At 37.7% G+C, this 13,920-nt stretch overlaps 1 protein-coding gene across 1 annotated transcript in view; it reads left to right on the top strand.

Annotated features, from left to right (window-relative positions):
• The window catches only part of LOC101633572 (prolyl 4-hydroxylase subunit alpha-2), a 46,681-nt gene that overhangs the window by 6,478 nt on the left and 26,283 nt on the right, over nucleotides 1-13,920 (top strand). The window contains exons 2-4 of the mRNA XM_012727745.1: nucleotides 7,057-7,194; nucleotides 8,026-8,265; nucleotides 13,591-13,760. Of these exons, the coding sequence (XP_012583199.1) occupies nucleotides 7,057-7,194; nucleotides 8,026-8,265; nucleotides 13,591-13,760 (548 nt within the window). The remainder of the gene's footprint in view (nucleotides 1-7,056; nucleotides 7,195-8,025; nucleotides 8,266-13,590; nucleotides 13,761-13,920) is intronic.

Genomic DNA, 13,920 nt, shown 5'->3' with positions numbered 1-13,920 from the left:
TTATTGTATTATTAATCATTTTTCCTCCTAACTATGGTGTGGTCTAACGAATGTTACTAAAATGCCTTTCAGATACTGACTTCTGGAATCATGAAACTTCAAATGTCCATGCTAATTATGACCTGGTTTAGCTCCCTGGGCTTCACTTCGGCTGAGATCTACACATCTGTTGGTATGGGCCAAAGCACATAATATTCTCTGCAAGTGAATCTTAATTCCCATTGTCAGTTATGGACCACTAGTTCTCTATTAGGGTGGAATAGTCTCACCCACAGGCTTTAGGGGACAGTGAGAAGGAGTTTCCAGACGTTAATACTTTTGCTTTTGGGTGACTGTTAACACACTGACTCAAAGGTTTTTTCTGGTTAACAGGTGTTTGTGGTATGTATCCTCTTTAGTGAAGTATAGATATTCTCACGGCCTTTAGGAATATTCAGATATTTCTTGTTAAATGTCTGTGACTATATCTGAAAGTCCTGTTTGTTCTTTTCTTTACCTGAAGCATAATAATTCATTCTTCTTTGTTAAAGTGGTTTATCCCCCACTCATTCCATGCTTTACTTGACAAGATTACCCTTAGAATGAAAAGAATGAGATAAAGGTTCCTTCCTGATATTAGTGTTTACTTTATAGGCCAAAGTTCTGAACATACCTGTGGGTATTCCTGTCTCTCTGTTCATGAATCTAGAGACTAGAAACATGATCATCAGCTCCCCTTCTCACTGGAAATTCCACCATCCAGTTACCTAGAAAGAATTGGCTAGAATTTAATATTAGTGAAGCAAGCTGGAATGTAACCTTTCTGACTCTGACCCTTTTTCTATTCATTCCCTTTTAGGGCACATGGCTAGTTTGATTTCTGTGGAAAGACAGCTACTACAATCTCTGAAAGAATATATCCTTTTGAATGAAGTCAGACTCTCTATGTTGAAAAGGTAAAGGTAATCTGTTATTCCCACAGTTTGCCTGAGATCTTCCCTTACTCTCCAAATATAGAAGTTAGTATGATTTTGGCCTTTTAGCTAAGCAAAAGTAATTATAAATTTTCCCAAACACTTACACATTTGAAAAAAGACAATATTTTCTACAAGTTAAAAATAGTTCTTGAAACTGATATTCACCAATGAATTAAACAACATGTGTTGGTTAGTAAGCTAACCATGAGACATCTTGAATCCAAACTTACCCTTTTATATTCTTTGTGATGCTGGAGATAGTATTTGGCAAACTACATTTCTTTTTTTATCAGTTGACTTCCTGTTAGGTTCTGTCAACTAAAGAGCATAGAAGTAGAACTAAAATGAAACAGGAAAAAGAAATGACCTTAGTTCTTCCTGTTTTGATTGTTGTTCTTATGAGTGTCAATTTATCAATAGTTCTGAACTTCAGCATTGGTAATTGTTTCTAGTTTCCAGTGTCCTAGAATTAACCTTATTCTATTCCTTCAGAGGTAGCAGTATCATTAATTCAGTACTCTTTCCTTAAAAACTTTAGTCCTAAATCCTTGATGCTCCCTTTTTCAGCTCCAGGAACAGTTGGAAAACATCATTTTTGTCAAAGTTCTGGGTCCTAATATTTCAGAGTTCCTAGGTTTGGAGCCCTAGGTATAATACTTAAACTTTTCCCTTTATTCTCTTTGTTGGAGCTGCTTTCTATAGTTATTATATTGTGTTATCTCACTGTTTCTTCTCTAACCATGTAGTGAATTCTCTTTGATTTCATGGTGTGGTTTCACAGCAGATACAAAGAATATTAGGCTTAGCTAAAAAGAGAATCAGTTTCCTGGAAAATTCCTGCAGAAGTCTACCAGAGTACAGTTTGGATGGAAAAAGGGAAAAGATAACAATGAGATTAACATAACCTAAGGAATTCCCCTTTCAACAAAACTGAACAAGGTTATTTGGGGGCAGATACTCCCTTTGAGAGTTGTAAATTATTGGCCAGATTGTTGAAGGCATACCCCATTACAAATTATGACAATGTAGTTTCTCCAAGTAGAGAAAATCAAGTCAAATGAGTATTAGTGTGGGAAATGGAAATTCTGGAGGTGAAAGCCCCTCGGCAAAGACTGGGAAACCTGTTGGTTCAAGACATCTAAGGAAATCTCTGTTTGATCATTAGATGACCAGTAAGCTACCTAAGCAGACTTAAGTTGCCACAGAAAACAAAGAATATAAATTTTAGAGATTTAGTCCATCTAAGTCACTAAATAAATAGACACCTTATGATCATTATCATCCATAATAGATCATGAGGAGCAAGACAAGAGGAATGTATGAGTTTCGGTGTCGACATATAAAGATCTGCAAAGGAACCAGAAAGTCAGCACCTACACACACACACACACACACATACACACAGAGTCAAAATCTAGGTTTATTAACCAAAACATTTGATCAGTTATTTTGTTTTCAAAGGAGTTTCTCCAAGTAGAGAAAATCAATTAAAATGAGTAGAAGTGTGGGGAATGGAAATTCTGGAGGTGAAAGTTACAGTAATAGATAGGTAAAAATCACTAAAGGCGATCACTATAAGGTTTACTGGAAGAAGTAATCAGTGAACATGAAGCTAGGTAAATTGGGATTACACAGACTGATAATAGAAAAATAGCTGGAGAAAAGTGAAGAGAAGCTCACATACTTGTTGAAATTCACCAGTTCTGTCAACTTTCATATAAGGGACATTGCAGAGACAGTGAAGAGAAAATGGCTGAAAAAATACTTGATTAGTCAAATCCAAAAATGTCCAAAGTTTTCTGAAAAATATTAATCTATATATCCATTGATCTATGAAAAAAGAAAAAATAGGGTGAGGAAAACTAGGAATGTTGGGAATATACTCAAGTTCAATGAAAAATTTTAGCTTTATTTTACAAAAACAAATATAAAACTTAAGACAGAGAAAGGTTGATAACAAAATGAGTATAAAATATACACCAGGAACTTCATAAAGAAAGTCATATGACAGTATCACACAAAGTTATCTTTAAGGCAGGTAATGATATTAGGGACATTAAACTTGTTTGGACATAATAATGTACCATACAAATAAAATACAAAAGCACACACACACAGAAGTAATGGGAAAAACTGATTAAGTCATAATTATATACATGGCTCATGATAGAGTGTATAAATCAAAATATATTAAAGTTAATATAGACAATTTGAATAACTTAATAAACTCAATAAACATGGCATAATGAATGTATATAAAACCCTGAATGCTCATTTCAAATGATTAAGTGCATTGGTTTTGAGGGTTATAACTTCCTCTTGCATTTTACCTGTTGTGTGATTTTGTGAAATCATAGGACAACATTTTTTTTTTTAAAGATTGATTTATTTATTCATACAGAACTGGGGTACAGGCCAGAGATGTGGCGAGTGAGAGGATTCACCAGAGACAGAGTGAGGAGCAGAACAGGCAGATGGACGAAGTACATTGCTGAGGGGAGCAGCGGGCGGGTCAGGAGAGGTCTGCCTTGCCATGTGGTCATCTCCGGGGCAGGCGGGGATTGAACTCATGTGGAAGTGGCTTTAGCTTTTTAGTGCTGTGCTTTAACCTGCTGCACCACCAGGGAGGGCCCATATGACAACATTTTATTTGGACAACTGGTTTTATTTGTATAGTTGGGAAGAAGGATGTTCATATTTGATTTATGCAGTAGTTGGGAAGATTAATGGAGATGATGTTTTTAATTCCATAAACTTGGTAGTGGTACATAGTAAAGGCACAGTATATGGGAGTTACTTTTTAAATTTGTTAGAATAAAATCTTTTAAGTGTGACTTAATTTTTCACTTCATTTCCTGTTCTCCAAAAAATTCCACAGATGGGCTGAGGAAAGGGACGCCTTGGACCTTGTAATCCCAGAAAATAAGGAAGATGTGGGGAAATTAGTGGATATGTACAAGGTGCTAAAGCATCTAAATAAGGATTGGTCAATAGTGGAGAGCTTTATCGTTGATGAACCATCCATTGGTGAGCTGGACTCTGTGTGTGTGTGTATGCCTGTATTCACATGTATACATGTAGGTGTTCACATGTTTATATATGATGATTGTGTTTCTGAATCTCTGAGCTTGTGAGAGCATTTGAGAATATGTTCCTTCAAACTTTTAGATCTCACAAATAAAATGATAAAGAACTGAGGAGTTTTTCGGAGACAAATATTTATTTTCCCTTCTTGAATGTTGATGGGTATATTTAAGTTTTCTGTTTCTTGTACCAAATTTTGTTGTTTTTATTTCCTAGAGTTTAAAATGTATTGGTCTATACCTGTTGATATTTGTTCATTTATCATATTCATTATCCTTTGTATCACTGATCATTCATTTCATTCTTCACTGCTACTGACTTGTCTTTTCTTGACCATTTTTATATTTAAAAAAGATTAGAGAATTGGCTTTTGTTTTATTTTTCTCTATTTGTTATTTTGGTTAAATATGCATACCAATTTTTAAATTTTAAACATTTGTAATTGTATAATTCAGTGTATTAAATACATTCATGATGTGTCTATCACCACTATTTATCTCAACACTTTTTCTGAGTCATCTTCAACATAAACTATGTAGCCATTAAACAATTACTCTTCTTTAATCCTTTGTGACTGCTATTTTGCTTTTTATCTCTGTGATTTTCCTATAATAAGTATCTTGTATGAATGGAGTCATATACTACTTGACCTTTTGTAACTGACTTCTTTCAATATGTTTTCAACATCCATATATTGTAGCATATATGAAAATTGCATTCCTTTTTATGCCTGAGTGGTGGTCTATTATGTGTCTGTGGATGGTGTCTGTGGATGAACACTTGGGCTATGTCACCTTTTGATTATTGTGAATAAAGCTACTATGAACATGGGTCCACAGATACATGTTTAAGTCCCTGATTTCTGTTCCTTTAGATATAAATCTAGAAGTTGAATTGTTTGATCTTATGGTAATTACATGTTTGACTTCTTGAGGAGGTGGCAAACTCTTTTTCACAGTTACCTATTTATTTTTTCTCCATCACTGCATAAGTGTTCCATTGTCTCCACATCCTTGCTAACACTTTTTATTTTCTAGTTTTGAATGATAATCATACTAATAGTTGTGGAGTGGTATCTCACTGTGGCTTTTATTTGTACTTCCCTAATGACTAATGATGTAAAACACCTTTTCATGGGTTTATTGGGCATGGCTATGTGTTTAAATCATTTTCATGAATTTATCTTCTTTGAAGAAATGTCTTTAAGTCCCTTGCACCTTTGTTACACTGTTTTTTTTTTTTGTTTTGTTTTGTTGTTGAGTTTTAGGAGTTCTTTTTATATTCTTGAGTATTAATCTTTATTAGATAGGTGGTTTTCATTTTTTTCTTAATCAGTGGATTGTCTTTTTATCTTTTGTCTTTTTATCCTTTCATGTACAAAGTTGGAGGGTTTTGTTTTTCTTCTGCCTATTCTTTGGTCATATTCATCAAATTGTTGTTTAATGTCATGAATATTTCCCCCAGTGTTTTGTCCTAAGAGTCTTACTGTTTTTACTCAAAAGTTAAGATCTTTGACAAAACTTAGTGGGTTTGACTTTATGAATTTTGAATTGATTTATATGTGATGTAAAGTAAATACCTAATTTCATTCTTTTGCATATGAATATTCACTTTTCTCTGTACCACTCATTTTTTTTTTTTAGATGTATTTTTTTGGCCTGGGATACAGGCCAGAGGCTCAGGGGTGGTGAGAGGCTTCACCAGAGACAGAGTGGGGAATAGAACAGGCAGATCGATGAAGTACACTGCTGAGGGGAGCAGCGGGCGGGTCAGGAGAGGTCTGCCTTGCCATGTGGTCACCTTCGGGGCAGGCGGGAATCAAACTCATGCAGAAGCGGCTTTAGATTATCAGTGCTGTGCTTTAACCTGCTGTGCCACCAGGGAGGGCCTGTACGAATCATTTTAAAGACTGTCCTTGAATAATTGTAGTGCCCTTTTTGGATAATCAGTTGACCATGTGAAGATTTTTTTTGTGTGTATGTTCTGTTCTGTTCCATTGGTTTATGTGTGTGTCCTTTGGTCAGTTACATACTGTTTTTAATTGTGGTAAAATACATATAACATGAAAGTTACCATCTGAAATTTACCATTTTTAAGAGTATAGTTCAATAGTGTTAAGTACTCACATTTGGGGGCCTTCCCTGGTGCGCAGTGGGTTAGGGTGCAGCACCTCAAGCTAGCTACAGCAGCTTCAGTGTGAGTTCGACCTCTGCCCTGGAGGTAACCCACATGGCACAGCAGACCTCTCCTGACCTGCCTGCTGCTTTCAGCAGCAGTGTACTTCATCGATCTTCCTGTTTTGCTCCCCACTCTGTCTCTGGTGAATCCTCTCACTGCCCCTGAACCTCTAGCCTGTACCCTGGTTCTGTATGCATAAATAAACCTAAAAAATCTTAAACACACACACACACACACACACAAGTATTCATATTTGTGCAGCCAACCTCTGGGAATCTTTATCTTGCAAAACTTTGAGTTGGTGTTCATTATATAACAACTCTTTTCCACCCTGCCTTCTATTCTTGGTCTTGTGTGTGCACTTAAGTCATAGTTTTTTTGTTTTTGTTTTTTTAAAAGATTTATTTATTCATACAGAACTGGCGTACAGGCCAGAGATGTGGAGGGTGAGAGGCTTCACCAGAGACAGAGTGGGGAGCAGAGCAGGCAGTTCGATGAAGTACACTGCTGAGGGGAGCAGTGGGCGGGTCAGGAGAGATCTGCCACGCCATGTGGAGCTCCTTCAGGGCAGGCAGGGATCGAACTCATGCAGAAGTGGCTTAAGCTTCTTAGTGCAGTTCTTTAACCCGTTGCGCCACCAGGGAGGGCCCTTAAGTCATAGTTTTAAGGTGTATTTGCCCCAGTCCTTCCATTCTCACTATTTCTAGATGATTTCAGTTATATGTGAAGTAGATTGCATTGGGGTCATATTGCATGCTCTTATCTGTACTTTGTATCTTTTTAATTTTATGTGTTTTTTCTTCTCTCCTTTGCTTTCTGCCTCTGTGGAATGTGAAAGAATTTGCTGCCAGGCTCACATCGTTGCGTAGGTTTTTCCCTACAGAGGAGGATGAGATTGGGGCTGCTAAAGCCCTGTTGCTCCTTCAGCGTATATACAAACTGGATCCAAAAGCTCTTTCTCAGGGGATCCTGCCAGGTAAGCAATGTCCATGGGTTTTATTTGTGAAGAGGTGCTTTAAAGTTGTTCTTTTTGCCTTTTGAACTTGTTAATTTATTTTGTAGGACTTGAGAGATCTAGAAAAGAAGCTACTTTAACTCTTAATATCTGTTAGAATATCAGTCTTGTGGTGGTGCATTCTGGGTATTCTGTACCTTTTATGGGATCTGGGAAATGAAAACCAGGAAGACTTTATGTTTCAGGAAACAGATCTGACTTTAGAAATGATGAGAGAAATTGAACAGTTAAATCTGTTGTCAGTGCTATTGGAATTATTTGGCAGATGATTTTCAATATCCTGTTTTATCAAATAAAGCTTTTATTAGTGTTTCCTTCCTGTATCATTTTAGATCATAACCTGTCCGTATCCCCTGTTCTATACTTATTCTCTTTACCCCAAAATACCCCTTTAAAATTTTTTTATGTGAACACTTCATAAATTTTCATGTCATTCTTGCACAGGGGCCATGACAATCTTCGGTAACATAACAATTTTATTATTTATGCTGTGAAGTGAGCACTATTTAACCCTTTTAAACAAATTATATCACCTTTAACCCAGTGGCCTATGGGAGCTCATCCTGGTGCCTTCTGTGGGGGTAAATCTTTATCTTAACCAAAAATAGTTATAAAGATAACATAATTATTTTATGAAGCATGTACCTAGAGATTAAATATGAAACACAATAGCTGAAAAAACTTGTTGGATTTGGGGAGAGGGAATGGAATAGGGTGAATCTCTCTCTGTTGGCCCCACTGATCACCCATTATGTCCTTTACTAGGAATAACATTGTTCTTATTGCTTCTAGGAACTAAGTATCGCTCTCCCATGAGTGTTAGTGATTGCTTCAGACTGGGTCAGACAGCCCACAACATCAGTGACTTTCATCACTCAATGCTTTGGATGAAACAGGCACTGAGGCAGTTGAATTCAGGGGAGCAAAGCCCTATCTCTAAGGTTCAGGTCCTGGATTGTCTCAGTAATGTCAGCTTCCAGCTTGGGGACTTGTATAGGGCTGTGGACTTCACCCACCAACTGCTTTCTCTTGGTAAGACTCTGGAATGATATAAAGCAAGTGATTTACCCTGTGTTGACTTGATCGTTTATCCCAGTTACTAAATGACCCTTCCCTTGGCTTTGGGTGGAGTATTCCACATATTTCCTGTGACTCATTTGTATTAGAACAAGTTACACTATGTCTGGTAACAAATAAATTTCCAAATCTTAGTAACCCAAAGGAATTAATTTTTATTCATGCAAAGTCCTATGCTGATTGGGCCACTTGCTTCCAGAAGTTGGCTTAAGATTTAGATTTCTTCCATTCCAGGATAACTCTGCTATTTTAGAGTCTTTTCATCCTTGCACATAAGAAATTTCATGATACATGTTAAAGTCCAGGCATGTAATGGCATCTATCACTTCTCTCCACATTCTGTTGTCCAGAACAATCAAGGCACTACTCTAATCAAGGAAGGTTGCAGTATGTACAGTTTTTCTGTTTCCAAAAAGATGAAATAGACGTGATGAACAAGGAGTATTTTACCCATTTACTAATGAGCTACAAATACAGTGAAAACTCCTAACTGTATGTTTTTGGAATAGTATTAATCAGTTAATGCTGATTATTTAAGAGGTATCTTGTCTTACTGAAGAAATGATTGCTCTAGAGCCCAGTTGTTATTTGGTTCCTAAGCAAACTTAGGTGTAATTATTTTCTCATGTAGGTATTTAGTGATAAAATATGAAAGGAAAAAACTGAAGAATGTGGCTGCTTTTGGGACCTGGGAATAGAGAGGAAGGAGTTGGATTAGGTGATTACAATTTTTAAAATAAGCTTTCAAGAACTATTTGAATTTAAAATGTAGGTGTTGACCTCAAAGTAATAAGCAGAGAGTTCTTTTACCACCAAAATGGGTTTATTCAGGTACAACAAAAAATTATTTGGACAGTGCAATCTCATAGCAAAACATGTACATACTTTTCCAGAACAAAAAGAGAAATATATATAAATTCTTTTCCGGATTTCAAAGGGGTGTTGTAAAAGAAGAATTAATTGAGGAAACTGGGAATTTAAAGTATAGAGGCATTTGCTGTGTTACGCTTTCTCCCTTCAGCTGAGCAGTTGTTAGGTAGGGAGCTGCCACTTTTTTCTCACTTGGACAGCAGAGCAGTATCACTTTAGATGCAAGATTTGTTGGACTGGTCAGTGTTCACTGAGTACATGTGTAAACTCTTCTGGCCTCCAGGATTCATTTAAATATGGTTTCTGCATACTAACTTATACATGGACTTGTATAAATTTGATAAATTATAGGAATAATAAACCCTATTGGGATATTGGATAGTTTTCTGATAAATCATGTCATTTAAATTGAGAAAGGGGCTATCAAAAACAGAGTGAGAGATCATTAGAAAAGTAGCATTTATGCATATACACTAATTCTTAACCTCTTGGTGATGTTGCTGAACTCATGAGGTTCTTTACTTTCTTGGCATCCATCAGTTGGCCAGACCTGTTGGAGATACTAGTGGTAAAGAGAGTTTTACTACTCTAATCAAGCAAGGAGATGTGGTGGTCATTCTCAGAGCACCATCTTCCCTTCCTTCCTAAAAGGAATTAGGGTTTTTATGTGACTTGTTATTTGGACAGGGCATGGGGAAAATAGTATGTCCAGAGTCTTGTCTAGAATGTACATTGTTGTTTCAGATTATCCATTTAATAGTTCATATGTTCAGAAAGTGGTATCTGAGTACTCCCTCGAGTAGGAATTTTGTTATGCAAATGTTAAGGAACCTAAGGTAATTTTAGGTTGTGGGAATATAACAGTGCCAAAGCACAGTGCAATACAGGCCAAAGGACAGTGTCAGGATAGGGAACAGGTCACTATCTATGTCAGTTACAAGAGCACTCAGGGTTAGGGTTCAACTACACCAGAGTTTATTTACAAAGGAGAGAAGTGGGAGATAAATTGGAAGAAAGGAAAGCCTGAGGCAAAGCCAGAGACAGTAGCAATGACATGAAGCAGAAGTAGCAGCACAGACATCAGCCAACAATAATCATCAGGCTGGGCCCAGGCAGCACTGAACACTGGACCAAGCAACAGCATCAGCTGGTGGTGCCAGACATGTCATTGGCAGGGACCAGTGTAATAGCTCTGAGAGACGCTAGACATAAAGCCAATAGCAAACAGCTCTTTTAGGCACACCTAGCACAGGGCCAGTGGTGTCATTAGGCATGCAGTGAATTTCAGAGTCAGGCCTGTGAAGATGAGGTACCAGAGGACAGGGTTCTGTGCTACAGCTTCCAGAAGAATCTTGACTGCTCCTCCAAGTACCTCTGTAAGTCTTTTTTAAAAGATTATTTACTTGTGCATATAGGAACTGGGGTACAGGCCAGTGGGGAGTGAGATGACCCACCAGAGACAGAGGGGGGTGTAGAGCAGGCAGATCAACTGAAATTTACTGCAGAGGGGAGCAACGGGGAAGTCAAGAAGGGTCTTGACTTGAGGGTCACCTCCCTGGCTGCGGATTAGCTTCTTAGTGCTGCACTTTAACTTGTTCCACCACCAGAGAGGTCCCCTCTTCAACTTCTTCAAGTTTCTTCCAAACTTCCTCACCACACACCCTCTTCAAGCTGGTTGGAGCCTAGCTTAAATCCATTCCTGGGTGGCTACCTTTCGAACCTGATTGGTCCTTTTAGCAGGTTGGCATCCATAGGCGCTCCACAAAGCATTGGGAAACTTTCTATCCTATATATGCATAGCTGTCAAAAGGTGGGGTAGGAGGTGGGTCTGCATTTTATTTGCATAACTGCCAGAAAGTGGGGGAGGCAACTCCAATCCTGGCTGTTTGATTGCTGCTGTTCAAGCTCTGATCAGATCGGTCCTTTTTATAGTATATCCTGGATACTGCCCAGTCTGGACCTACACTGAGGTAGGACAGGCTTCTGGGCTAGAAGGTTCTGATAATTTAGGGGTCTAATAACATAGGGGGCCCTGCTTCAAGGACTTCTCTGCAGATGTTGCTTTAGAGCTTAGCCAGTTTGGGCAGAATTACACAGTTCTAAACAGCTTGAAGGGTTTCCCCTGATATTGCAAGTCTGTTTGTCACCTTTTTATCTTTTTGGTAATAATAACTTGAATTTATAGGTGCATATATCACTAGCATCCTAAAACTGGGAAGTTTGGAATATCTAGATCACTGTAAACTTTAACAGAGAAGACTGATAAATACCACTGGAATTTCTGCTTCAAAAAGGACAATCTTTCACCTACACAGGCACGCAAACATACCTCCCTTTTGCATGTTTTCCCTTTTACAAAAATTTTTATTAGTTAGCTAAAAGAGGCAGCTCTGTCTATATTAGCTTTGTTTTTTTCTTCCTGCATTGTAAATACTTACATGGCTTTGCCAAGTGTAAGATTACCATTATCTGAAATAAAAGCCTTGCTTTCACTTACAAATGGAATTCTGACTTATGGTTGAGTTATTTGTACCAATATAAAGCTGTCCTTAAAAAGTAACAGGCCTCACAACTGAGGCATTCTCTTTTCTGATAGATCTACTCTTAACATCCATCTCTTTCCATGTACAAGTATATCTTCCACTTGTTCCATAGTAGTCTGTGATCCCTTTACCAGTTTACTGTGCTTTACTTTTTTTGTTTTTATCCAACTTTATGAACTTGTTTTCCCCAGTAAACGAAGGCTTACCTTTATTTTTTAAATTCTTTCAACTCCCAGTGTAGTACTAAACACTTTGCTCTTTGTTGACTAAATGTGACATATAATAAGAAATATATATTTTATTTTCATTTGTTGTATTAATGAGGTGAGTTTTGAAATCCCTCTAGATATCCAAAGATGAGGGCTAGTAGCTAGGGGAACCAATCAAGTGACTTGAGGTGTAAGACTTGTAGACCCGTCCCCTGACCTTCAGTGAAACACACCTCTACAGGCCAATGACTTAATCATTGCAAATTTGTACTTCAGCCTCCTTAAAAACCCAAAAAAGTGGGATTTGGAGAGTTTCATAGTGGGTGAATCTGTGGAAGAGTTGTATACTCAAACAACATGGAAGTTCTGCACTCCTTCCCACAGACTTTGTCCTGTGCGTTTCTTCTATTTGGCTGTTCCTAAATTTTTAGTAAATAAAATGTTTCATGAGTTCTGTGAGCCACTCTAGCAAATAACTGACTCCAAGTTGGAGCCATCAGAAGCACTGACTGACATGTCTCAAACGAGGAGTGTGGAGGAAGGACTAAACCCTTTATAGGACTAAACCATTTATAGGACTAAACCGTTAAGATGTGGGACTTGGTGTTATCTTCAGGTTGATAGTGTTAAAATTGAATTAAGTTGGGGCCCTCTCTGGCAGTGCAACACACCACATTATGAAGCTCTCTGAAGCCACTAAGCATGAGTTTGGTCTCTGGACAAGGAGCTGACCCTCATGGCATGACAGACCTTTTCTCACCCACCGACTGCTCCCCTCAGCAGTGTACTTTGTCAGTCTGAATGTCTGCTCCCAGCTCTGTCTCTTGTGAATCCTCTCACCCACCACACCTCTGGCCTGTAACCTAGTTCTGTAAACATAAATAAATAAATCTTTAAAAAAATTTTGAGTTATAGGAACTGCTTGGTGGTATTGGAAAATCCACAAATAGAAATCAGAGTCAGAATTGTAATAAGTAATTCAAATTATTGTAGTAAGGAGGTATTAACTAAAGAATTAGAGCAACTGATTATATTTCTTCTTTGTGGCTTTAAGGGTTAGTTAGCATAGGACATATGAATAGAGTACACAGACAGTGTTCTGTATGAAAAGATGTAATTGCCAAAAAGGGGAAGGAGCTCCTTGATAGGTGGTGTATTTCCCCTTTTAGAGGAAGATATTATATAAAGAAAACCAACAATTAGGAGTATTACAGAACCACCTCGTTGTTACTAAATTTAACAAATTTACTGAGGTCTTTTACATGCTAAATGATCTGTCAAAAGAAAAAAAAAGAGAGAGATATCTATGACTTTTCCCTTTTTTGTGGTCTTATTGGGGATGACACTGGTAGATTAGACATATAAACAGATAAAATCATTGAATTGTGCAAAGTGGCATGACAGAGTTTCAGAGTACTGTAGGAACTTGGTGAAAGGTACTCCAGAGCTAGATTCATAATCACCTTAGCTGACCAAAGGGCCACCTCTAATTTGACTGCTTTATGTTTTCTTTTGAAATGAGCAGTTATACCATCATTAACACCTATTTTGTTAAGTTTGGAAAGATTTTACATTCTTGGTCTTCGCTGCCCTGCTTAGGTTAGGAAAATCTTAGGCTGACGATATTGATTGTTCGTTATTTCCTTTCCTTTGTCTAGACTCCTCTCATGCACAAGCCCGGTTGAATCTGCCATACTTCGTGAAGTTATTGGAGGAGGAAAAAGCAGGGAAGCTTGGAAATGGGGCATCAGAGACCAAGCAGGAATCAGTGAGCAAAGATCAGCTAAAAGTCTATGAAAGCCTGTGCCGAGGAGAGGGTGTCAAACTTGTAAGATGGAAAAGAGGGTTTGTGGGGTTGAAAGGGTACAATATAGACCTTAGGAGACTTCAAGATCATTTGGCAATGTGGGTGCTTGAAGCTCAGCTTTGGAGAGCCAGATTTGGTTTAGAAAATAGGCTTTTTGAACCTGTTCTTTGAATGAACCATG

This window comes from Condylura cristata, unplaced genomic scaffold (genome assembly GCF_000260355.1).
Source record: "Condylura cristata isolate star-nosed mole 26May11 unplaced genomic scaffold, ConCri1.0 scaffold00021, whole genome shotgun sequence".
NCBI classification, from domain to species: Eukaryota; Metazoa; Chordata; class Mammalia; order Eulipotyphla; family Talpidae; genus Condylura; species Condylura cristata.
The sequence above is the reverse complement of the archived record's forward strand: the minus strand, read 5'-3'. Positions and strand labels throughout refer to the sequence as shown.